General features: G+C 49.9%; 1 protein-coding gene across 4 annotated transcripts in view; it reads right to left on the bottom strand.

Annotated features, from left to right (window-relative positions):
• Positions 1 to 19,555, bottom strand: part of AFAP1L1 (actin filament associated protein 1 like 1) — a 58,792-nt gene that overhangs the window by 17,661 nt on the left and 21,576 nt on the right. The window contains exons 1-11 of one of the 4 annotated variants that reach the window (XM_019624437.1): positions 15,792 to 15,942; positions 15,419 to 15,547; positions 14,176 to 14,259; positions 13,337 to 13,434; positions 12,134 to 12,242; positions 8,118 to 8,216; positions 7,222 to 7,433; positions 4,761 to 4,940; positions 2,773 to 2,784; positions 972 to 1,065; positions 593 to 751 (exon numbers count right to left, since the gene is read on the bottom strand). In XM_019624437.1, coding sequence (XP_019479982.1) covers positions 593 to 751; positions 972 to 1,065; positions 2,773 to 2,784; positions 4,761 to 4,940; positions 7,222 to 7,433; positions 8,118 to 8,216; positions 12,134 to 12,242; positions 13,337 to 13,434; positions 14,176 to 14,259; positions 15,419 to 15,547; positions 15,792 to 15,849 — 1,234 coding nt within the window. In that variant the 5' untranslated portion in view covers positions 15,850 to 15,942. Of the gene's footprint in view, positions 1 to 592; positions 752 to 971; positions 1,066 to 2,691; positions 2,785 to 4,760; positions 4,941 to 7,221; positions 7,434 to 8,117; positions 8,217 to 12,133; positions 12,243 to 13,336; positions 13,435 to 14,175; positions 14,260 to 15,418; positions 15,548 to 15,791; positions 15,943 to 19,555 lie in introns of those variants that run through there. The other 3 variants (XM_019624435.1, XM_019624436.1, XM_019624438.1) reach the window with 3 other exon arrangements.

Genomic DNA, 19,555 nt, shown 5'->3' with positions numbered 1-19,555 from the left:
ACTGCTTACAAAATACTTCGGGATAGCCGTGTGCCTTTATAATATTCTTTCAGGGTTAGGGTATTACTGCATATCTAAAATATATGATTTTCTATTGAATTCCAGTACATGGAACACTGCATTTAAATGAACAGAATAATGTTTTCCCTTCCAAACCACTTTTAACTCACATTGAATGCTTGCATTTATAATGAAAAGTACTAAAATGTTTTTATCCAAAACATTTCCTTGTAAGACTGGGTGGTAACTCACACACCTGACATGTTATATGCTGGGAAATAAGATACTCTTCTCTCATCATAGGGAAAGAAATCGAGGCCCAGAGACAGGTAGGGTTAAGGTTGAAGTTAAGGTCGCAGGAAGCACAGAAATATGGGAGTCAGTTGGCTTTTCCTTCTGCTGAGCCTCGGGGGCCTCATGGTAGAGAAGTGATGGAAGGGCATGGATGGGATGGGGGTTAGCTAGCCAGTGGGAGCATTTTCTCCTCTGCCCTGGGGACAAGGTGGATGGGCCTGGAGGGTCTCCTGGCTTGGCCCCGAGGGCCCGCGTCAACAGGGCCTGCATTCTCCTCCTTTGCATGCCTGGTACCCACCACAGCACGGGACCTCCTCCTCAGCGGAGGACGTTTGCAGGTCATCCGCCAGCGCCTTCCTCTTGGAGAAGCTGATGATGCGGGTGATCTTGCGGCCTGCAGCCCTGCTCATCGAACCCTTCAGCTCCGCCAGGCTGCTCTTCTTCCCTTTGCCTGTTGCTGCAGAGATGGGTCAGGGGAGGGAAGGGAGCCCCAAGTCCCAGATCCCCCCGTTCCTAGCCTTCCCAGGGGTCCTTGCAGCCTGCACACAGGGCCTGGCCTGCAGCTCCAGGTGTGGGTGGGCCAGTCACCTCTCTCAGGACCTGCTCTACACTGAGTGCTTGTGGCAAGGCCCGTCCCAGCTCTGGCATCCTTTGCCTGAGCCCCCAGAGGCTCCTACCATGTTCACAGGTCTCCCGGCGGCCAAGGGTAGAACAGTGGTCGCCCATGCCCAGGCTGTCGGAATCTGAGGTCTGCTTCTCTTGGGACAGTCTCTGGGGGGAACACAGACAGCCCCACATCAGAGGGCACCCTCGGAAGTTCCCTTTGTTGGTTCAGCCTCCCCCTGACCCTTGCACTAGACCCTTGGACTAGCGAACAAATATTTGTCAGCAACTATCATGTACCAGGTGTGTGTGTGAAGGGGGGGGGGACGGGGACAAGGATGACTTAGGATGGCTGTGTCTTCATGATACAGTCGATTTGGGGAGTGAGGCAATTAATTATAACACGTTGAGATAAATGTCTTTGTAGTTTGGGTCACATTTAGCATGTGACAGGAAGCTGGGAAGATTTTTAAGTGGGAAGCTAATGTTATGCAACCAGTTTCCTCCAGTGGCATCATGGAGGACTTGGCGAGAGGGAGTGAGACAAAGGAAAAGAACTACTTCAGAGAGTGTCATCCTGGGCAAGATGAGACTCAGTGACGAGATGAGCCAGGATGATAGTGAGGATGGAGAAAAGGAGATGAGCTGGTATTTTCAAAATAGTCCCGGCAGGTCAATTAAGTGCCTACTAGGTGCTGTGGGAGATGGCGCGGAGTAGACGGATGGAACTGGGACACCCTGCCCAAGGGCGAGGGACGCGCTTCTGTGACTGTGCTGGGAGAAATCACATCTCCAGTGCCACCTACTCGCTGTGGGAACGGGGGACAATCCTTTCATCTCCCACAAGGCCTGGCTTTCTCTCCTGAATCATAGTTTTCTCAGTGGGCTGCTGTGAGACACCAGGGAGCTCAAGTGAAATTACGCGGTCAGCGGACTGTCATTTCTAACACCTCTCACTTTAAGAAGCTAAACTATGGGCACCGGTTGTATCTGTTTGTGTTACGATTGTGCCCTTGCGCCCGGGGCCCAGCGCAGCGCCTGCTGCACCACACGCGGATGCTCGCTCAGGACTTGTTGAGTGGCGCACAGGATGCCCCCTTGAGAGGCAAGGTTGCAAAGTCATCGAGAGTCAGGCTGCCTGATGTAAATCCTAACTGTTTCTTATTAACTATGTGACTTCGTGTAAATCTCTCTGCGCCTCGCTTCCTCATCGGAAAGTGTAATTCATCAGAGTTGTAGAAATTAAATCGGTAAGACATGTGAAGCACGTAGAACAGCACTGGCCACACAGCTGTATTCTGTGACCACTCGCCTTTATTATATCGCGCAGAGCCCATGTATGAGAATCTCAGGCCTCCCCTAGGGTTTGGGGCTGAGTCCCCGTCTCACCCACAGCACCAGGCAAAGCATAGGCACTAGCATATGCTTGCCAACGGCCTGACCAGCTAGCTACTAAATGAGTGCTTCACTCGTGTCCCGGGGGGCACACTCCTCTTCTGATTGACAAATACAATTTACTTTTCATGGGTCCATTCAAACATGACCACTTTTGACCTGGCATGGGTATTGACGCCCACCTCTGGCTTCTACTGCACCTTGGACATGGGCATTCATTCATTCAGTAGAAATTTACTGAGCACCTACTGTTGTGCCAGCTCTGTGCTGGACACTCATGGCTTATTCGACACCACTGCGGGCGCCTACTTCACCACCAGTCTGAGAGTGTCCCCAGGGCAGAGCCCGTGCTGAGTCCCTGCTGCCTTGGCCAGGGAGACCTCATGGAGACAGATGTACCTTGTCCAGGTCCAGTTTGCACAGGAGGACTGGGGATCTGGGCATGTCCGTCCCCTCGGCCCCTATGACGGGCTTGCTCACCTCTCGGATGACCTGTGAAGAGAATGCACAGGTGTGAGCAGGTGGGCAAGGATGCTGTGGAGGCAGAAGGAAGAATGGGGCCTGTGCAGTCAGGGCCATTGAGCAGAGGGGTTAGGACCACTGGACAGAAGAGATGGGTTGATGTGGCCTCCTGCCACATGCATGGGGCACAGCAGCATTTAAAAAGGCTTTCTCTTGTAGTCCCTTGAATTGAAAAGATGTGGGGCTTGGAACCAAGAGGCTTGGCTTCTAGACCTGGCTCCATTGCTGATTAGTTGTGTGGCCTTGAGAAAAGCCACTTTCCTTCTCTGGGCCCCAATGTCCCCATCTGTAACATGGGTTATAACTTTATTGGATTTATTTGTCTGAGGACCAGTGAGATGAGAGGTGTGAGGGGCCATGTGAACAGGGACACCCTGCACAAGGGTGAGCAACTCGCTTCTGTGACTGTATTGGACCTTTACAACAGCCTGTGAGGCAGCCAAGTTTATCCCCTCCATTTTAGAGATGTGAAAACTGAGGCTCCAAAGCATTTACTCAACCATCCAAGGTCACACAGCAGAAGCATCCAGATCATGAAATAACCACCACCATTTGTGGTTCACCTGTCAGGTGGCCTTCCATGGAATATCTCATTGTAGCCCCACAGCAGCCTTGTGGGGCAGGGATGACTGTGGTCCCTAAATTACAGATTAGGATGATGAGCTTCCAAGAGGCGGAGCCATGGTTGCCTGCCCTTAACCTCTGGGCTAATGGCCTCCCAGGACTGGATGTCAGGACAGGCCTCTTAACTCAGGGTCTAGGGCTCCTTTCTCAGACCCACTGGGCCTCTTGAAGGGGAGAGGCTGCCTCAGCAGGCAGGTTCTCTCCCTTCCTTCCCTTCCTGAGACAAAGGCAGTAATGAGAAACACTAAACATTCCAGTGAGAGAGCTGGTTATCACAGGAAGGGAGGGAGGATAGGGAGGGAGGGGCTTGGTTTCTTTGTTCCAGCAGGAAGATCATAGCTGGAGAAAGGTGTCACAGTGCAACAGAGGCAGGGTGCAGGGCTGGGGGGCCCCTCTAAGGAACTGGGGGTGGGCTCCACAGTCATTGCGCAGTAATCACTGATGGTTACTAAGCACTTACTGCCTGGCAGGCACTATGTCCAGTGCTCTTTAGAATCCTTACAAGATGCATTTTATAGAGGAGGAAACAGGCACAGAGAGGCAAAGTCACTTGCAGATCACACAGCCTCTTAGGCCTGGAACTTGAACTCAAGTCTGTTTCACCAGAGTCCTCCCTCATCAGTATGCCGCCCTGCCTATGGCATTTGGAGTAGATTTCCTTATTAGCTTCTCATCCTGGTCCCAATGAAAGGTCATATATGACCTATGGCAAGTCACATATGTTCTCTGTGCCTCAGTTTCCTCATCTGTAAAACGGGAACAATGATAGTCCCATTGTGGAGAGTAAATGAGGCCATATATGTAAACTCTTAGCACAATGCATGGCATAAAGTAAGCGTTCAATACACAGTAACACTAACTGTTCTGTGTAGCTTCAGGATGCAGAAGTTGGACCACAGGTGGATGTTACAAGGAAGGATTTTTCCTTTTTTAAAAGAAAAAAAAGGTAGGATGGCTCAGCTAAAAAAAAAGAAAAAAAAGGATTAGCTTATCTAATGATAAAATCAGCTTTCCTTCATAGAAATTAAGCTCCCCATTCTAGGAGGTGTACAAATGCAGGCTGAACACGCCCACAGGAGAGATGTTAGAAAGGGGATTGAAATAACGAGGCGGGATAGAGGCCTCCAGCCTGAGGTCTGCCTGTCTCCTGGAGATGTCCGAGGCCCATTTCCATACCTAAGCCCTAGCCGTGCACAGGCATGGACCCCCCCTCCCTTGAGCAAAGCCTGTTCTTTCCGGGACAGGAGCCTGCCCCACTTAGTGCCGGGCCTGGGAAGTAGAGTAAGGGAGGGAAGGCGGCAGGAGAGCACAGGCCGCTGTACCTTCAGCCACTCCTCCGCCTGCTCCCGGCTCTGCAGCGCTAGCACCAAGACCTCAGTAGCCCCCTGGGAGAAGCGCAGCTCATGCCTCTTGTGCCGGCTGTCCTTGGGCACGTAGATGACGTTGCAGATATCCAGTGCCAGCCTGAGATGTGGCTGCCGGTCCTTGGAGCTTTTGTAACACTGGGTAGGGACAGAAGAGGTCAGGGCCTCCTGGAGTGGAGGGTGGAGGAGGGGACACGCTCGCACAAAGGCTTGGGGGAGCTCGATGCATCCCACGGAGACCTCTCCCACCCAGCTCAACTGTGGGCACTGCATGAAGACAGGCACCGTGGCTGTTCACCCCAGAGAAGAGAAGCCTGGGAGGGGGTATCTTTAAGTGACCTTCATCCTCAAGCACTAACGAGGTGCCCTCCGGGGCACAGCTACCTATTAGGAAAAGGTAGAGTTTAGCACAACACTAGGAAGACAATTCTAGTCTAGAGAACCATTCTAGTGTAAAGAACTCTTAAAGAGAAGAAACATGCTGGCTTGAGAGGAAGTCAGCTCCCTGCTACTAATGGGCTACTGGGATGGAGTATGGGAGTGGGAATTCTAGCAGAGAGAGGGTTGGGCTTGGGAAGTCAATAGTTTATCAATAATGCTTCTCACTTCCCAGTACTTACTATGAAGCCAGCATTACCGTGAGACCAGAAACTGACAATGTCATTACAAAAAAGGAAAATTTATTGGCTAATCTCTTCCTATAATGGTTGCAAAGGCCCTAAACAAAATACTAACAAATAGAATCCAGACATAGAAAGCATACTGCATCGGACCAAGTGGTGTCTATTCTAGGAATGTAAGAGTGGGTTAGCATTCAAAACCAACCATGTCATTCATCATACTAACAGAAAAAAGGAGACAAACCACTTAATAGGAGCAGAAAAAGTATGCGATAAAATTCTGCACCTACGAGGTGTGATCAAAAGTATGGTGAATGTTTAAATTGAAAAAAATTATTACAGTAAAGGATACATTCCCATTAATCCCCCTCAAAATACTCCGTCTTGCTTTGAACACACTTATCCCATCGTTCTTGCCACTTTCTGAAGCAGTACTGGAAGTCCTCTTTAGTGAATGTCTTTAGTTGCGCTGTTGTGGCTGCCTCGATATCCTGAATCGATTCAAAACATTTACCTTTCATGGTCATTTTGACTTTAGGGAAGAGCCAGAAGTCACACGGTGCCAGATCCGGTACATAAGGTGGATGAGGACACACCGCAATGTTTTTATTTGACAGAAATTGCTGTACCAGAAGCGATGTGTGACATGGACCGTTGTCATGATGGAGGATGAAGTAAGATACTCACGAAGGAGAACTTCCAGAACTGCATCGAAAAGTGGCAAGAATGATAGGAGAAGTGTGCTCTAAGTGAGGGGGAGTATTTTGAGGGCGTTTCATGGCAATGTGTCTTTTACTGTAATAATTTTTAAAAATTTAAACATTCACCCTTTTTGTTGATCACACCTCGTATTTGTAACATAAACTCTTAGCAAACTAGGAATAGAAGGGGACCTCCTTAATGTGATAAGGAACATCTACAAACAGCCCACAGCAAATATCAGCCTTGTTGGTGAATTACTAAAAAAGTTGCTTTGAGTTCTGGGCTGAGACAGGATGCCTGCTCTTACCACTTCTATTTACATTGGGCTGGAGGTCCTAGCCAGTGCAGTAAATCACAAATAACAGAAGCACAAGGAGTGGGAAGAGTAAGTCATGTCCTGGGACTCATTCTGGCCTGGGATTAGCTTTTCACTGCTCCAGGGTGAGAAAAGACGATGTCTCAAATGGATATATGTTAGGCAAGGCTTGTCAGCAGATTTTTGGGTAAAGGGCTCTTACTTCTTTCTGAAATTATGTCCATCCTCCTACTTTGGAATTAAGGCTACATTTTCGTTTATGAAATAATAGTGATGAGAGATGGCGAATTGAGGAAAAAAAAACTTTAAGAAAGCAAGTGCTGAGTGGGCTTAGTTTCAGAAAAGACAGATGTATGGAAATGAGGGTGGAAATACGCGTATGTCTATTAAACCTTAATAGTTGTTAGCTCTTGGTCAGTGGGATCATAAGTGGTGTTTTTAAAAATCATTTTTCATTTTGTTTTTCTCTAGTTTTATAAATAAACACATTTACTTGCATAATGAAAAACAACAAACATTGTTTTGAAGCGACAGATTTGTCTCTGGCAAAACAAAAACTTGGTCAAGTATCAGGTCTTCAAGTTTTTAAAAAAATTATGCTCTTGTGGGAGAGCGCCGATCTTCAAAGCAGCAGGCCTTGAGCCTCTGTGCACAAAGCGAGCCCAGAGGAACTGATGCAGATGGGCCCGTGCGCGCACACACACACACACACACACAGACTTACACACACACGCGCACAAGTCCACATGAGGCCAAGAGGAACACGACCGCACGCACTCACCAGGAGCTGGTCCTCCTTGACGACGGTCAGCTGCTTGGCCCACTGCCCGAAGCGCTTTTTCCGCAGCAGGAAGGCACATATCCTGCAGTCCCTCACCAGGTGCATGGAGGCCTCCTCTGAGGGCCAGTGGTGTGTGGGCTGCAGCCCCTTCCCTTCCTCCTCCTCCTCGTCGTAGGACTCATAGGAGCTGCTCATCGCGTCAGAGTCATTGTCTGCAGGCGCCATGGGAAAGGACCTGCCACTGTGCCGTTACCCGGGAGGCACCTTCTTACCCCTCTGCAGGCCTCCCTGCTCTGGGGTCCCGGGGCCATGAAGGGGTGGGTGTGAGGTGTGATCATGGCAGTGACGAACCCCGCCCCCCATGGGGGCTGTGTTTTACAGATTTACCACTAGCTTTGCGACCTTGGTGACTTCACTTCTCTGAGCTCCAGTTTCCTCATCTGGAAAATGGTTGTAATGAATCATAGTAGCTACCGAATCGGGCTGTTGTGAGGATCAGTGAATGCAGTGTTTAGCCAAGTGTCTGGCATTCAGTGAGTGTTCAGTAAACATCAGCGATTGTCACCATCCCATCATGTTTACATCCATTGTCTCAGGTCACTGTCACAGCACTCCAGCAAATCCCCATTTTATACATAAGGAAATGAGGCTTGGTGAGAATAAACAACTCGTCTAAGGTCAGTCACCAGGAGTCAGGGCAAGGGCTCTGCCGGGAACTCCTGACTCCTGTGCCAGTGGTCTTTCCACTGAACCCCAGGGTCACTGCAAACTAGGGCTTCAGGGCCTCCATGGTGACCTACGGGGGTGAGGGGGTGGTGGGCACGTGCATGCCAAGGGTCAGGCCAAGGCCTGCTTGTCGAGGACAGAGCCTGACTGAAGTCCCACCACGCACTTACAGGAGTTCTTCAGCTCCCCGTTCATCCTGGTTGCAGGGTAGCTGCTATCTGCGTCCTCATAGTAGCCGTCCATAATGGAGTGCGCTGGGCTGCAGCCATCTGTGGGTTGGGCAGAAAGAGCCGCGCTCTAGAGAAATGCAGGCAGATTCCAGGGGCCAGGGATGGGGAAGACCCTGGATACCGTGCCCCTCCTCAGGGAAGAGAGAGTGACACTCCCTGCAGCCCCTTGGTCAGGGTGTGGGGTCTCCTCTCTACATCTCTTCTGCTATAGCTCGCATCCCACATGCCTCTGTGCTCCTGTCAACCAGGAACTGCCCTGATGAGCCCTGTCACACCTCCAGGCTTTGTTCATGCTGTTCCTTGTGCTGTCTTATTTTCTCCCAGCGAACTCCTACTCACCCTTCGAGACCCAGCTCAAAGATCTTTCCTCCAACCTTCCCAGGCAGAGAGAGGTCAGCCCCTCCTCAGTGTCCCCAGAGCATTGGTGTGTGTGGATGTGTGTCTTGGTCACCGCTTGGTCCCTGTACTGCACAGAGTGGTGTCCCAGCACCTGGGTCCAGAGCCCCTCCCTGCGCTGCCTTGGCCTCATTTTCTGCTACGTCATCCCTTCTGCTTATTCCTAATACGGCTCCCTCTGTGTGTCAAAGTGTTTCTCCTAAGCCTCTGAAACTACAAAGGAGGAAATAGACTAGAGGAGGTAATAATAACGCAAAGAAAAGTGAACACGACAGCTGGCTGCCTATGCTGAATTTCCACAACACATTCCCATTCGGGGCTGGGAGGGCAGCACAGTACAGGGGTTGGGGTATCTCAGATTTTATCCTGCATCAGAATTACGGAGGGTCTTTTTAAAATGCAGATCCCTGGGCTGTATCCCCAGAGATTCTGATTCACTGGTGTGGGCTGGGCTGAGGAATGTGCACTAAAACCCCCCAACTATTTAGTAGGACATTTGAAAACATATGTAAAAATAGAAAATAAATTGAATTCCAAGGAATCGGATTTTTTTTTAATAGTTAAGGTTATGTTGATGTCGATGGTCTCTGAAGCATATTCTGAATTTCAGTGGCTAAGGGTGTGTGCTTTGGGGTTGATCAGATTTGGGTTCAAATCTATCTCCACCATTTGCTGAGTGACCTTGGAAAGAAAACAGTTTCTCTGAGTTTCAGATCCTTCGTCCTAAAGTGACATGAATGGTTCCTACCTTGGGTTAGTGAGATAATGCGTATAAACTCTCAGCACAGTGCATGACGCAGAATGTGCTAGAAAAATGCCAACTATCATTATTATTATTGTCTCCTTCGATTTCCATAATACAGGGATGTAGGTATCAGCCTCATTTTACAGATGGGAAAACGGAGGCCAGGTACAATTTGCTAGTGACAGAGCCTGGGTGAGAACTGAGGTTGCCAGCTTAGCAGATAGAGACGCATCCCCACCTCCAGGAAGCCTTCCTTCACGCAGCCCAACTTGCTCTCACATCACGCTGTTCTTCAGAGCACTGCTCTGGGCTTCCAGCCCCTATTGTCCATCTGTTTCCGGAGGATGGCAGCGCCGAAATTCTCAGCGACTGGGACATCCAGGTCTATCTCCCAAGTGAGGCTCACTCAGAGCCAGCCTTTCCCAGCAGGCACTCTGAGGCCTCAGGTGCTGGTGACATGCCAGGTGAGGTGGACTGGGGGAGTCAGGGCCAGAGGTAGGAGTGGGGGAGGGGGAGGTGTGACTTTGCACCCGGGGCACAGTGCTCTGACATTTGGCAGGGCTGGACTCTGTGTGCAGAGGAAGGATGCTCCCTGATGGGCTTGGCACTCTCTCCCTGGGCAAGACCCCTGGCCCTTCCTGAGGCCCTCCCTTCCCTCCTGCCCAGGACCCCTGCTGCTCCCGGAGGCAGCTTCTCTGCTCCAGCCAAAAGGGGAGTGGGCTCGGGGAGGAGCCTCATCCAGCTGAGGGTCTTGACTTGGGGTTCAGGGCCCAGCAGCACTTTATCCCCTCCTTCCTCCACTGTCCTCAAGTGGATAAAATAAAGTCACCTGCTCCACATACAAAAAGCTGCTTTCAGTGACATTCGATCCCAAGACTATCAAGGCTGAAGACAGCCACTGATCTAGTGGTCCAGCCCCACTAGTTCACTCTGTTTTAACTTGTTTAGTAATCATAATAATAATACACCACACTATCCCAAAGGTGGAAACTACCCAAATGTCCATCGAATGATGAATGGGTAAACAAAAGGCGGTATATCCATACAATGGAATATGATTTGGCCATAAAAAGGAAAGAAGTCTGATACATGCAGTGACATGAACGAGCCTTGAAAACATGATGCTAAGTGACATAAGCCTGAATCAAAAGGCCACATGTTCCCACATCTCAGCTTTTGGCTAAGGTCAAGTGCAAAAGGCTACATATTGTACGCCTCTATTATATGAAATGTTCAGAAAAGGCAAATTCATAGAGACAGAACGCAGGCTGATGATTGGCAGGTGCCTGGGGAGAGGGGAATAGGAAGTGACTGCTTACTGGTCTGGGGTGTCCTGCCGGGGTGAGGGGCATGCCTGGGAACTAGACAGTGGCGATGGCTGCACAACACTGTGCATGATCTAAATGCCACCGATTAGATACTTGAAAATGGTTGAAATACTTAATTTTATGTTCCATGTATTTCACTACAATAAAAATATATATGCCCATGGTGGAAAACACAATCAGCACAAAAGCGTACAAACGGGAATGCAGTTCCCTTCACCCAGATTGCTATTCCTCTCCCACGAGGAAGTAGTGGTAAGTGTTTCTAGTACCCTAGAAAACTTGTTAAAAAATGAATGCACGTGCGTGTGTGTATCCTGTTAAAAAACAAGTGGAGTCATGCTATGCAGTATTCTGTGTTTGATTTTTTTTCAACGAATGTACCTTGGAATTCACTTCTGATCAGTACAGACAGGCCTATTTTATTTATTTATTTTTTTGTGGCTGGAAAATATTCCACTGTGTTGCCGAATGATAGGATAGCAGTACACAAACGTTACCTTACACAAGTTCAGCTACCATGTTGGGTCATCCAAAAACCGTCGTATAGTTTCTTGTAGGGAATGTTAAGTCCCTACACCCAAGCCAGTGACTTAACTGATCCTCAGAGGAACAGCCGCCTGTTGCATCACTGGAGGAAACTGATTATGAGACGGTCAAAATCAAACACTCTCCTTGGTGGCCAATTTAAGACATTTGTCAAAGGTAATTTGTGCCAGTGCCCTCTAAATTATTTTATCTCACCTATCAGTAAAAATATAATCATGAAATATATTTATTTAATGGATACATTCTATATGTAAATAATTATTACATATTATGTATACATAGATGTACATATACAATTGTATATAAACGAATTACAAGCAGTATGCTATTATTAGATTATGAATACTATAAAACATTCACAGAAATTTTAAAAAGATGTGTTGAACTAAATATACATAAAGCTTCTAATGCTTCTACCATCATCTCACAAATCCCCTGGGGTGCCCACTCTACTCTGAAGACCACCTGATTTTGACCACGTGCTTTTGTATCAGACACCTTGACTTTATAGCCTAATCCACCTGTGAGATGTGATTTTACTGAAACACAAATGATTTCACCAGCCCACTGAAGAGGGAGCACTTAGGTTAGAGGCAGCTTCAACGCTGGGAGCTGTGCTGTACGGTCACCTGTGTGCCTCCATCCTAGCGTATTTACGAGTGTGTGTCTAGCCCCCTTTCTTATCTTAAGGGTAGGGGAGCAGAAGCCCAGAGGGGGGAAGGGGATTGTCCAGGGCCACACAGAACTGGGACTAGAACCCAAGTCCCTGAGCCCCAGGGCCACCGCACCCGCTGGCCCACCCAGGCTGTCACTAAAGAGGCCAGGTGCTCAGGCGGCTCCTCCCCAGGAGGCTGGCATGGCTGGGTGGGTGCCAAGCTCGGAGCGTCAGGAGAGAAGCCTCCTCCCCCTTGTCCCCGACTCCCAGGGGGACCAGAACTTACTGTGGGAGCTGATGTACTCCGGGGCCTTGCCTGGCCCCAGGGGAAGGGCCTCCTCATAGTAGTCTTCCGGTGGAGGCCTGTTGGGGAGCGGTGGGGGCAGGTCGGCTGCCTGGAGGGGGACGAAGGAGCTGTGTGAGACTGAGAAGGCCACGGGGCTGGGCAGAGCGAGGCAAGAGCTCCCAGAAGGCAGTCTCTGAATGGGAAGCCATAGCTTTAACAAACTTGCAGAGGGCAGAGTGGGAAACCTTGAGAGTCGATTTCGTCCTAAATTTCTTATTCAAATTGTTTAAGCATCAGGGCTCCTCTGTGATGTCTGCTTTTGTGGACTGCCACACAGACGTGGTTATACACTTGAGCACATGCAGAATCATCAAAGCTACCATGAATCCTGCGGTAGTCTGCACTACATCTACCAACATGTGAGGAACAGCAGGATGAGTGACTGAGACATATTATTTAGTGAGGCAGTATCACCTTGTGGCTACGAGCTGAGACTCTCAGGCTAGGAATCCTGGCTTTACAGCTAAGCTCTGTCACTTGCTAGTTGTGGGACACTGACATGTCACTTACTCTCTCTGAGCCTTAGTTTCCTTACCTGTTAAATGGGGATAACAATTCTACCAACCTCACTCAGCTGCTATGAGCATGTAAAGGACATAACAAGTGGTCAGCAGTTAGTACTGTGTCAATGGTGATGTGGACAGTGAATTACATAGTCAACAGAAAATGCTTGATGTGATTATGGGTCCCTTGCCCTGACTCCACGGCCCCAAGCCTGGGAACCCTAGATACTCGTATGATCCAAACCTTCATTTTATAGGTGAAAAACTCAGGCTCAGAGAGGGGAAGTGATTTTCCTAAGGCCACACAGCAGCAGGGAGGAGAGCAGAGGCCACCCAACTTCTGGCCCAGAGTCTTCCTCATCACTCCTCCTGTATTATTGCAGTCAGAAGTTTGGGTGGGGACATCCTTTGAGCCTGCAGGGACAGGTCAGTTCACCACATTAGCCCTGCTCAGCATGGGCACAGTGAGATGAGTCACTGAAATGTTCTTGTGGTGTTGTCTCTGCCCTTTACCACCCCATAGAAGAGAGAAAGGGCCCTGCACAGCCAGGAGTATCCCCTGCATCGGGGGGAGCGCTTCCCTTGCCCCTTCCAGAGGGACAGAGAGCCTGAGGATGTAGGAACCCAGGCCATGACTCACATGTTTCGGAGACGGGCTCTTGGCTGGCTCAGGGCTGGCTCCTTTGCCGGGATCCCCATCGTCCTCTGGCATGTCCCGAAGTTCGCTCAGGTCACAGTCTATGGGGCGTCAGGCCATTGGGCGGAGAAAGCCGAGGATGAGCACGGCAGAGCGGGAAGAGGGCTGGATTTGGGGTCAGAAGGCCTCCACCGCCTCCCCCGTTAGTAACCCTGAGCAAATGACTTCATCTCTCTCAGGCTCCGTCTTTTCATCTGTGAACTGGCCTTGTCTATCCCCCAGGGCTATCGAGAGGATGCAACGAGATAATGGTGGGTCCAGTGCTTTGGAAATTTTCAGGGTTATGTTACGAGAGTGCAGTGTCTCCCCCAAGTCTGTCAGCTCCTACCCCTCTCTCTCCTGACCCGCAGCTTTCCCCCGTGTGCAGTAGTGCTGCCTTCCCTGGAGGCAGAGCAGGCATTGCACACACCCTGCACGCAGCCCAGCCCAGCTGCTCCCACAGCTGTGGTGCCACCGCTAGTCCACCACAGCTCCATATTCTGCTGAGCTGCTGGACTGCTCAACCCAGGGTCCCTGGTGCCACCACTCATGGATGCGAGGAGCAGGCAACGCAGCGACCTATGTCCATACCTTCTTTGGCCTGCGCATTCATGCCTCCCTCTCCTCAAATCTTGGGGATCATTTTCCCATAACTGTAGAGATTTTGACTAGACTTTCAGGCCTGGCAGGGCCCAGAGAGACCCAGGGACTTGCCTAAAATGACTCCATGTTGTACTGTTGGAGCCGGTTCCCGGTGCAGGTAATTCCCTTCCACAGACTGAGGTTGGGAGAGGGTCACTTACCAAATTCTTCAAAGAGGGACTCCACAAAGCTGGGCCCAGAGTGGAGGTCGGCTGTGTTCACATACAGGTAGGACACTTCTTTTGCTGTGAGGACGGAGGAGACCTGCTGACTGAGGAGGGGCCAGGTCTCCCCCACCCCCACGCAGACATCCATCTCCCACTGGACAGGCACACACTGTTTGCAGAGCACGTGCACAACTGAAACGACTACCCTGGTTTTCCAGCTTTGTGTTCATGTTTACATCATTACTGCGGCTCTCCTTCTTTAAGTGAAAGGATGCCCAGAGCCCAGTAGAGAAAGCAATACAGAGATGCCCTGGAGAAAGCCAGGAGATGGCCTTGGGTAAGCGGTCTGCAAACCGCTGCCCCTTTCATCCCCCCTGCACTGTCCTGTGAGGGCAGCCGAAGACATTAACCTGATCTGTCACTGGAAGTGAGGCTCAGAGAGGCACCCAGTAGGACTTCCCACCACAGCGCTCAGACCCCTCCAATAGAGTGGGACACGGACACAGCTCTCTAGAGCTCACTGAGCTCTTGATTTACACATAGCATTTCGTGGGTTGACTTAGGGTGTAGAGAAAAGGCTGGAGCAGATGAGGAGGCTTTGCTGCTGGGCAGACAATGAGGCAGAGAAGCTGTAGGAAGTAGAGGGAGGGGCGTGAGTAACAATGTGGGGTGGGTGTGCAACTCGCCAAGGTGTGTGTGCGCACGTGCACGCATCTGTGTAAAGGAGTGTGTGTGTATGTGCTGTGTGTCTATCTGATGTATGTCAGACTGCGTGTGAGTGTTTTGTGTGTGTGTGCATGCTATGTGTATATGATGTGTATGTGAGTGTGCGTTATGTGAGAGTGGGGTGTGAGATGAGATGTGTGTCATGTGCTGTGTGTGTGAGTGCGTGCTGTTGGTGAGGAGCATGCTGTGTGTTGTGTGTCATGTAGTGTATATTTGTTATGGAAGGAAGTGCTATGCATGTGAGGACGTGTTGTGTGCGTTGAGTGTGGTGTGTGGCATGTGCATCGCGTGTGTGTGTGTGTGTGTGTGTGTGTGTTAGTGGGCTGAGGATGGAGGCGTGCATACAGCATAGCCAGGGTTGTGGTGGAGAAGGGCCTAAGGGGATGAGGACACCGGCTGGACCATGCAAAGTGCTAAATGCCATGCTCTGAGGCTTAGCTTCCTCCTGCCCGCAGGCTGGGGAGTTACGGAAGGTTCTTGAGGGGCTCCAGGTAAAGTGCTGATGGCTGACCTGGGAGGGGCTGCAGGCTCTGCAGGATGGAAGCCACGGCCATCTTCTTCTCCAGGGTGGTGTCGCTGAGGTACTCATGGTCCAGGAGGCTGAGCAGCCCCGTGAGCTCGGGGAGCAGCTGCTCCAGCACTGAGGAGGAAGCACCGTCATGGCTCTGCTTCCAGGATCCTGGCCCTGCCCCCACCCAGCAGAGGCCAGGGGAGCAGGGACCAGAGGGAGACCTCAGAGGCCCTCACACAGCTGTCCCAGTGCTGGCTTCCCAGCCTCCCTTGGGAGAGCCCTGCTCGCTTAGCCGTGACATTCCTCTGGGCCTTCCCGCTCTGCCTCAGAGCTCATATAGCCTTGGCCTGAGCACTGACCCTCCCAGGCTCACCCTGGCCACTCTGAGCCCAGGTAACCTGAGCAGAGGCCCCAAGGCCTCCTTGTCCCATTGTGCCCTCTGCTTTGCAGGCCCAGGGGTCCTTCCTCACTGCAGCTCCAGGCTCAGTGCAAGTCCCAGGCTGAAGCCCCAGACCATCCAGGACACAGGCAGGATGGGAGCCTTCCTGTCACTTCAATCTCTGGAACCTTCTGTTTCCGGTGCCTTGGTGGGAGCCAAACTAAACATTAACCCTTCCCACCCCAGGCCAAAAACTAGCATCACCATTCTTTCTTCCCACTGTTTTTCAAACTCGAGTGTAAATAGCAATTAGCTGGGGACTTTGTCAAAGTGCAGATTCTGACTCAGGAGTCTGGGGTGGGACCTGAGAGTCTGCATTTCTGACAAGCTCTCAGCTGCTGCTGCTGTTTGACACCCCACTGAGGTCGCAAAATCCTAGAGCACAGAATCCTTTAAAGACAAGCATACTAAGACCATGATGTCATCGATGTGTCCCTGTCCCAAACAGTAACAGGGACTTGGTTTGCCTTAGAGCTGAAGACCAGCCTCATTACAGCAGTAGCAGTATTTACCTGCTGTGCATAATAATAAAAGCTAACCCGTGCTGAGCAGTTATTGTGAGTTGTGTTAAGCCCTTTCCTACTTATAGTCTTATTTAAATCTCATATCAAGCATTTTATCATCTCCATTACCTCAAGAATGAAACTATGGCTCAGAGTGGTTAAATAACTTCTCCAGGGTCACACAGCAAGCAGAGCCTTGGCTGGACCCGGCTCCCTGTGTTCCTTTAACCATAGCACATTGCCTTGCAGTATTTTATACAGTCCTACCAACAAGTTTCGAGTTAGGTCCCACGATCACCCCTACTTTTTAGATGAAGAAACTAAGGCTCAGAGAAGATCAGTAACTTGCTTGAAGTTCCACAGAGGCAAGTAGAAGAGCCAGGGTGTCAGCTCCAGTGTCTTGACTCTCAGTGCCATGTGCCTCTCCCCACCCTGGGCCCCCCTGAGGAAACGGTGAGACTCTCACTTGTAGCTACAGGGTCTGGAGGGGCTAGAACATCACGCGTAAGACAACCGGCCCTGGAGCCAGACCACCTGGGTTCAAGTGCAGGCTCCATCATTCGCTAGCTGTGGGACCTTTGGCAAGTTACTTAGCCTGCGACTCAGCTTCCTCCTCTGTAACAGAGGGGAATAACAGTCCCTGCCTCTTAGGGTTGTTGTGAAGATAAATTATGCCATGCACAAAAAGCGCCTTGCCCCATACATAGTAAAGGCTCACCCCAGGTCAGCCTATGTTACTGTCATTACAGTGTCTACCGCGCTGGTCTGTGCTGTGTGGATCTCTGTGAGCGTCTGTCCCCCTCAGCAGGCTGTGAGGCTCTAGAAGGTGTCGACTGCATGTGAAGCTTAGCTTCCTTCGCATCTAGCCTGGGGCCCTGCTCAGTGTGGGTGCTCTATGTGGGTTTGATGAGAGAGGGAATAAACAGATGACCACACAGGACTTTTTTAAAAATAGAAATCTTAGGTGTAGTGGTACTTGTTGGAAAAATGTGACATCGCGGTCTCTCTGTGGCATTCCATCATCACCTCAAATTTGTTGGACATGAGCTCAAGGGTGATACTGACGGCTACCACTTCCTGAGCTCTCTCTACCTCGGGGCACCGAGGGAGGGGCTTTCTTTGCAATGTCACATCTAATCCCCACAGCACATCTGTGAGTAGGTCCTATTGGGAATTCCTGTGTTCTAGAAGATACAGAAGCTATGAGGTGGTTGCACAAGTTGATTGCTGGTTTGTGTGATTCCTGGAGCTGCTGAGTTACACAACTGAGGGGGCACCGCTCACCTCGGAGTCCAGGTGAATGGGGCTGGAGGCCCTGCTACCTCTAGGGCCTGAACCCTTGCAATGCCACGTGGTGGAGGCTTCTGGATTGGGTGTGTGTAGGGGTCCCTTTTTGAAGTAGGAAATCATTTAAAATCATTTTAGCCAAGTTTTAGCTGTTGCGAAGGAAATGTTTTCAAATGGAATCACACACCTCTCTGGCACCCTCAACAGACACATCAAAAGTCAGTTAACTCAATTCCAAAATACTTACTGGGCACTAATTATGTGCCACTTGGAGGAATTAGAAAATGAATAAAATACCATTCCAATGGGCATTCCCCCCTTCCCCCCAAACACACACGGGTAATTACTCACAAGGGAGGCCATGCTAAATGCTACAAGGCAGGCACTGCAGGGTGCCACGGGGCCTTTCTTGTGGCCTGCAGTCATGGTTCATACTAGAAACTTCCTGACAGTGCTCTGTGTCACGCAGGAATGTCAAGGCTGTGGGGTGCCCGTGGCTGTTTATCCCTCCACCAGCGGTCCTGAAACTTTGGCCTCAGGGCTCCTTTACGCTTTTAAAAATTATTGAGGACCCCAACGAGCTTTTGTTTTATATGGGATACATCTACTAATAGTGACTGTATTAAGAATTAAGCCTGAGAAAAATTTAAAACACAAGAACACACAGGCACACATCCCATTAGCCTTCAGAGCTACACGTCATCACAGGTCATGTAGCCTCTGGGAAAACTCCACTGTACACCAGTGAGGGAGTGAGACTGTGGAGCCATAAATGGTCTTGTGCTACATACTTTCTACCTTCTGGACGCTCTGAAAGCATTTTGGGGACTTCCTACGCATCCTCCATTCTCAACCACACATTTCTGAGAATTACTGCTTTCAATGAATGACCTCAGATTGCTAAACTTTTCGGATTTTTTTTTATAGTGTACATTCATTGGTGTACATTCTTATTATATTCACAGAGTTGTGAGACCATCACCATAATCAACTTTAAAACAATTGCATTAGCCCCAACTCCCCATCTCATCCTCAGCCCTAAGCAGCTGCTAATCTATTTATTGTCTATAGGGATCTGTCTATTCTGACCATTTCATATTAAGTTAAAGAAAAACAATACTGTGTGGCCTTCTGTGACTGGTTCCTTTCAGGTAGCATAGAGTTTTCGAGGTTCATCTATGTCATAATATGAATCAGTATTTTATTCCTTTTAACTGATAAATAACTTTCCTATCAGTTGTCCCCTCGGCCTCTCGCTTTTTCTCTCCCTGCCTCTCCCTTCCTTTTTTGTCCTCTCTTTCTCTTTGTTGTGAGGTTCCAAAGATTTCTTCTTGCTGCTATCAGCAAGTGCCACGTGTGGCAGCATTCCTGCTTCTAAAACTCTTCTGCTTCTAATTTAAGGGGTGTCATAATTGTTTCTAGGTGGTGAGTGACTTCTCTGCATTTAAAAACATGAGCTATAGTATACAAGCTTTGTAACACCTTTGTGTTTCCCCCCTTGGTCTTTGATGGGGTTCCTAACATGGGACCTTGACTTCTAAGTGTTTTTTGTTTAGCTGAGATGTGATCACAAAAGTCCGAACAGTGCAAAGGAGAGGGAGGGAGCTGAGTGATGTGCGTGGAGCAGATGGGGCATGAGGGGCTGCCCAGTGCTGGTGGTGGTTTCTGCAGCCTGCAAGGAGCTGGCTGGCAGCATGGCAGAGGGAGAGTGAGCCATGGGGGAAAGCTCAGCTTGCAGGCAGTGAACGGGCAAGAACACTTCCCCGGAACGGAGCAGTTACAGTGTGCTGGGCAGGGCTTGTGCATCATCTCATTTGGTCCTCATACGCCGCACAAGAGGTACATTGTGCTGCTATCTACAGGGGAGGAAACAGAGGCTTGGAGAAGTGAGGTTCCTCAGCCAGTAAG

The sequence above is a fragment of the Hipposideros armiger genome, unplaced genomic scaffold, assembly GCF_001890085.2.
Source record: "Hipposideros armiger isolate ML-2016 unplaced genomic scaffold, ASM189008v1 scaffold_590, whole genome shotgun sequence".
Lineage (NCBI taxonomy): Eukaryota > Metazoa > Chordata > Mammalia > Chiroptera > Hipposideridae > Hipposideros > Hipposideros armiger.
This window is presented reverse-complemented; position numbering and strand designations above follow the sequence as displayed.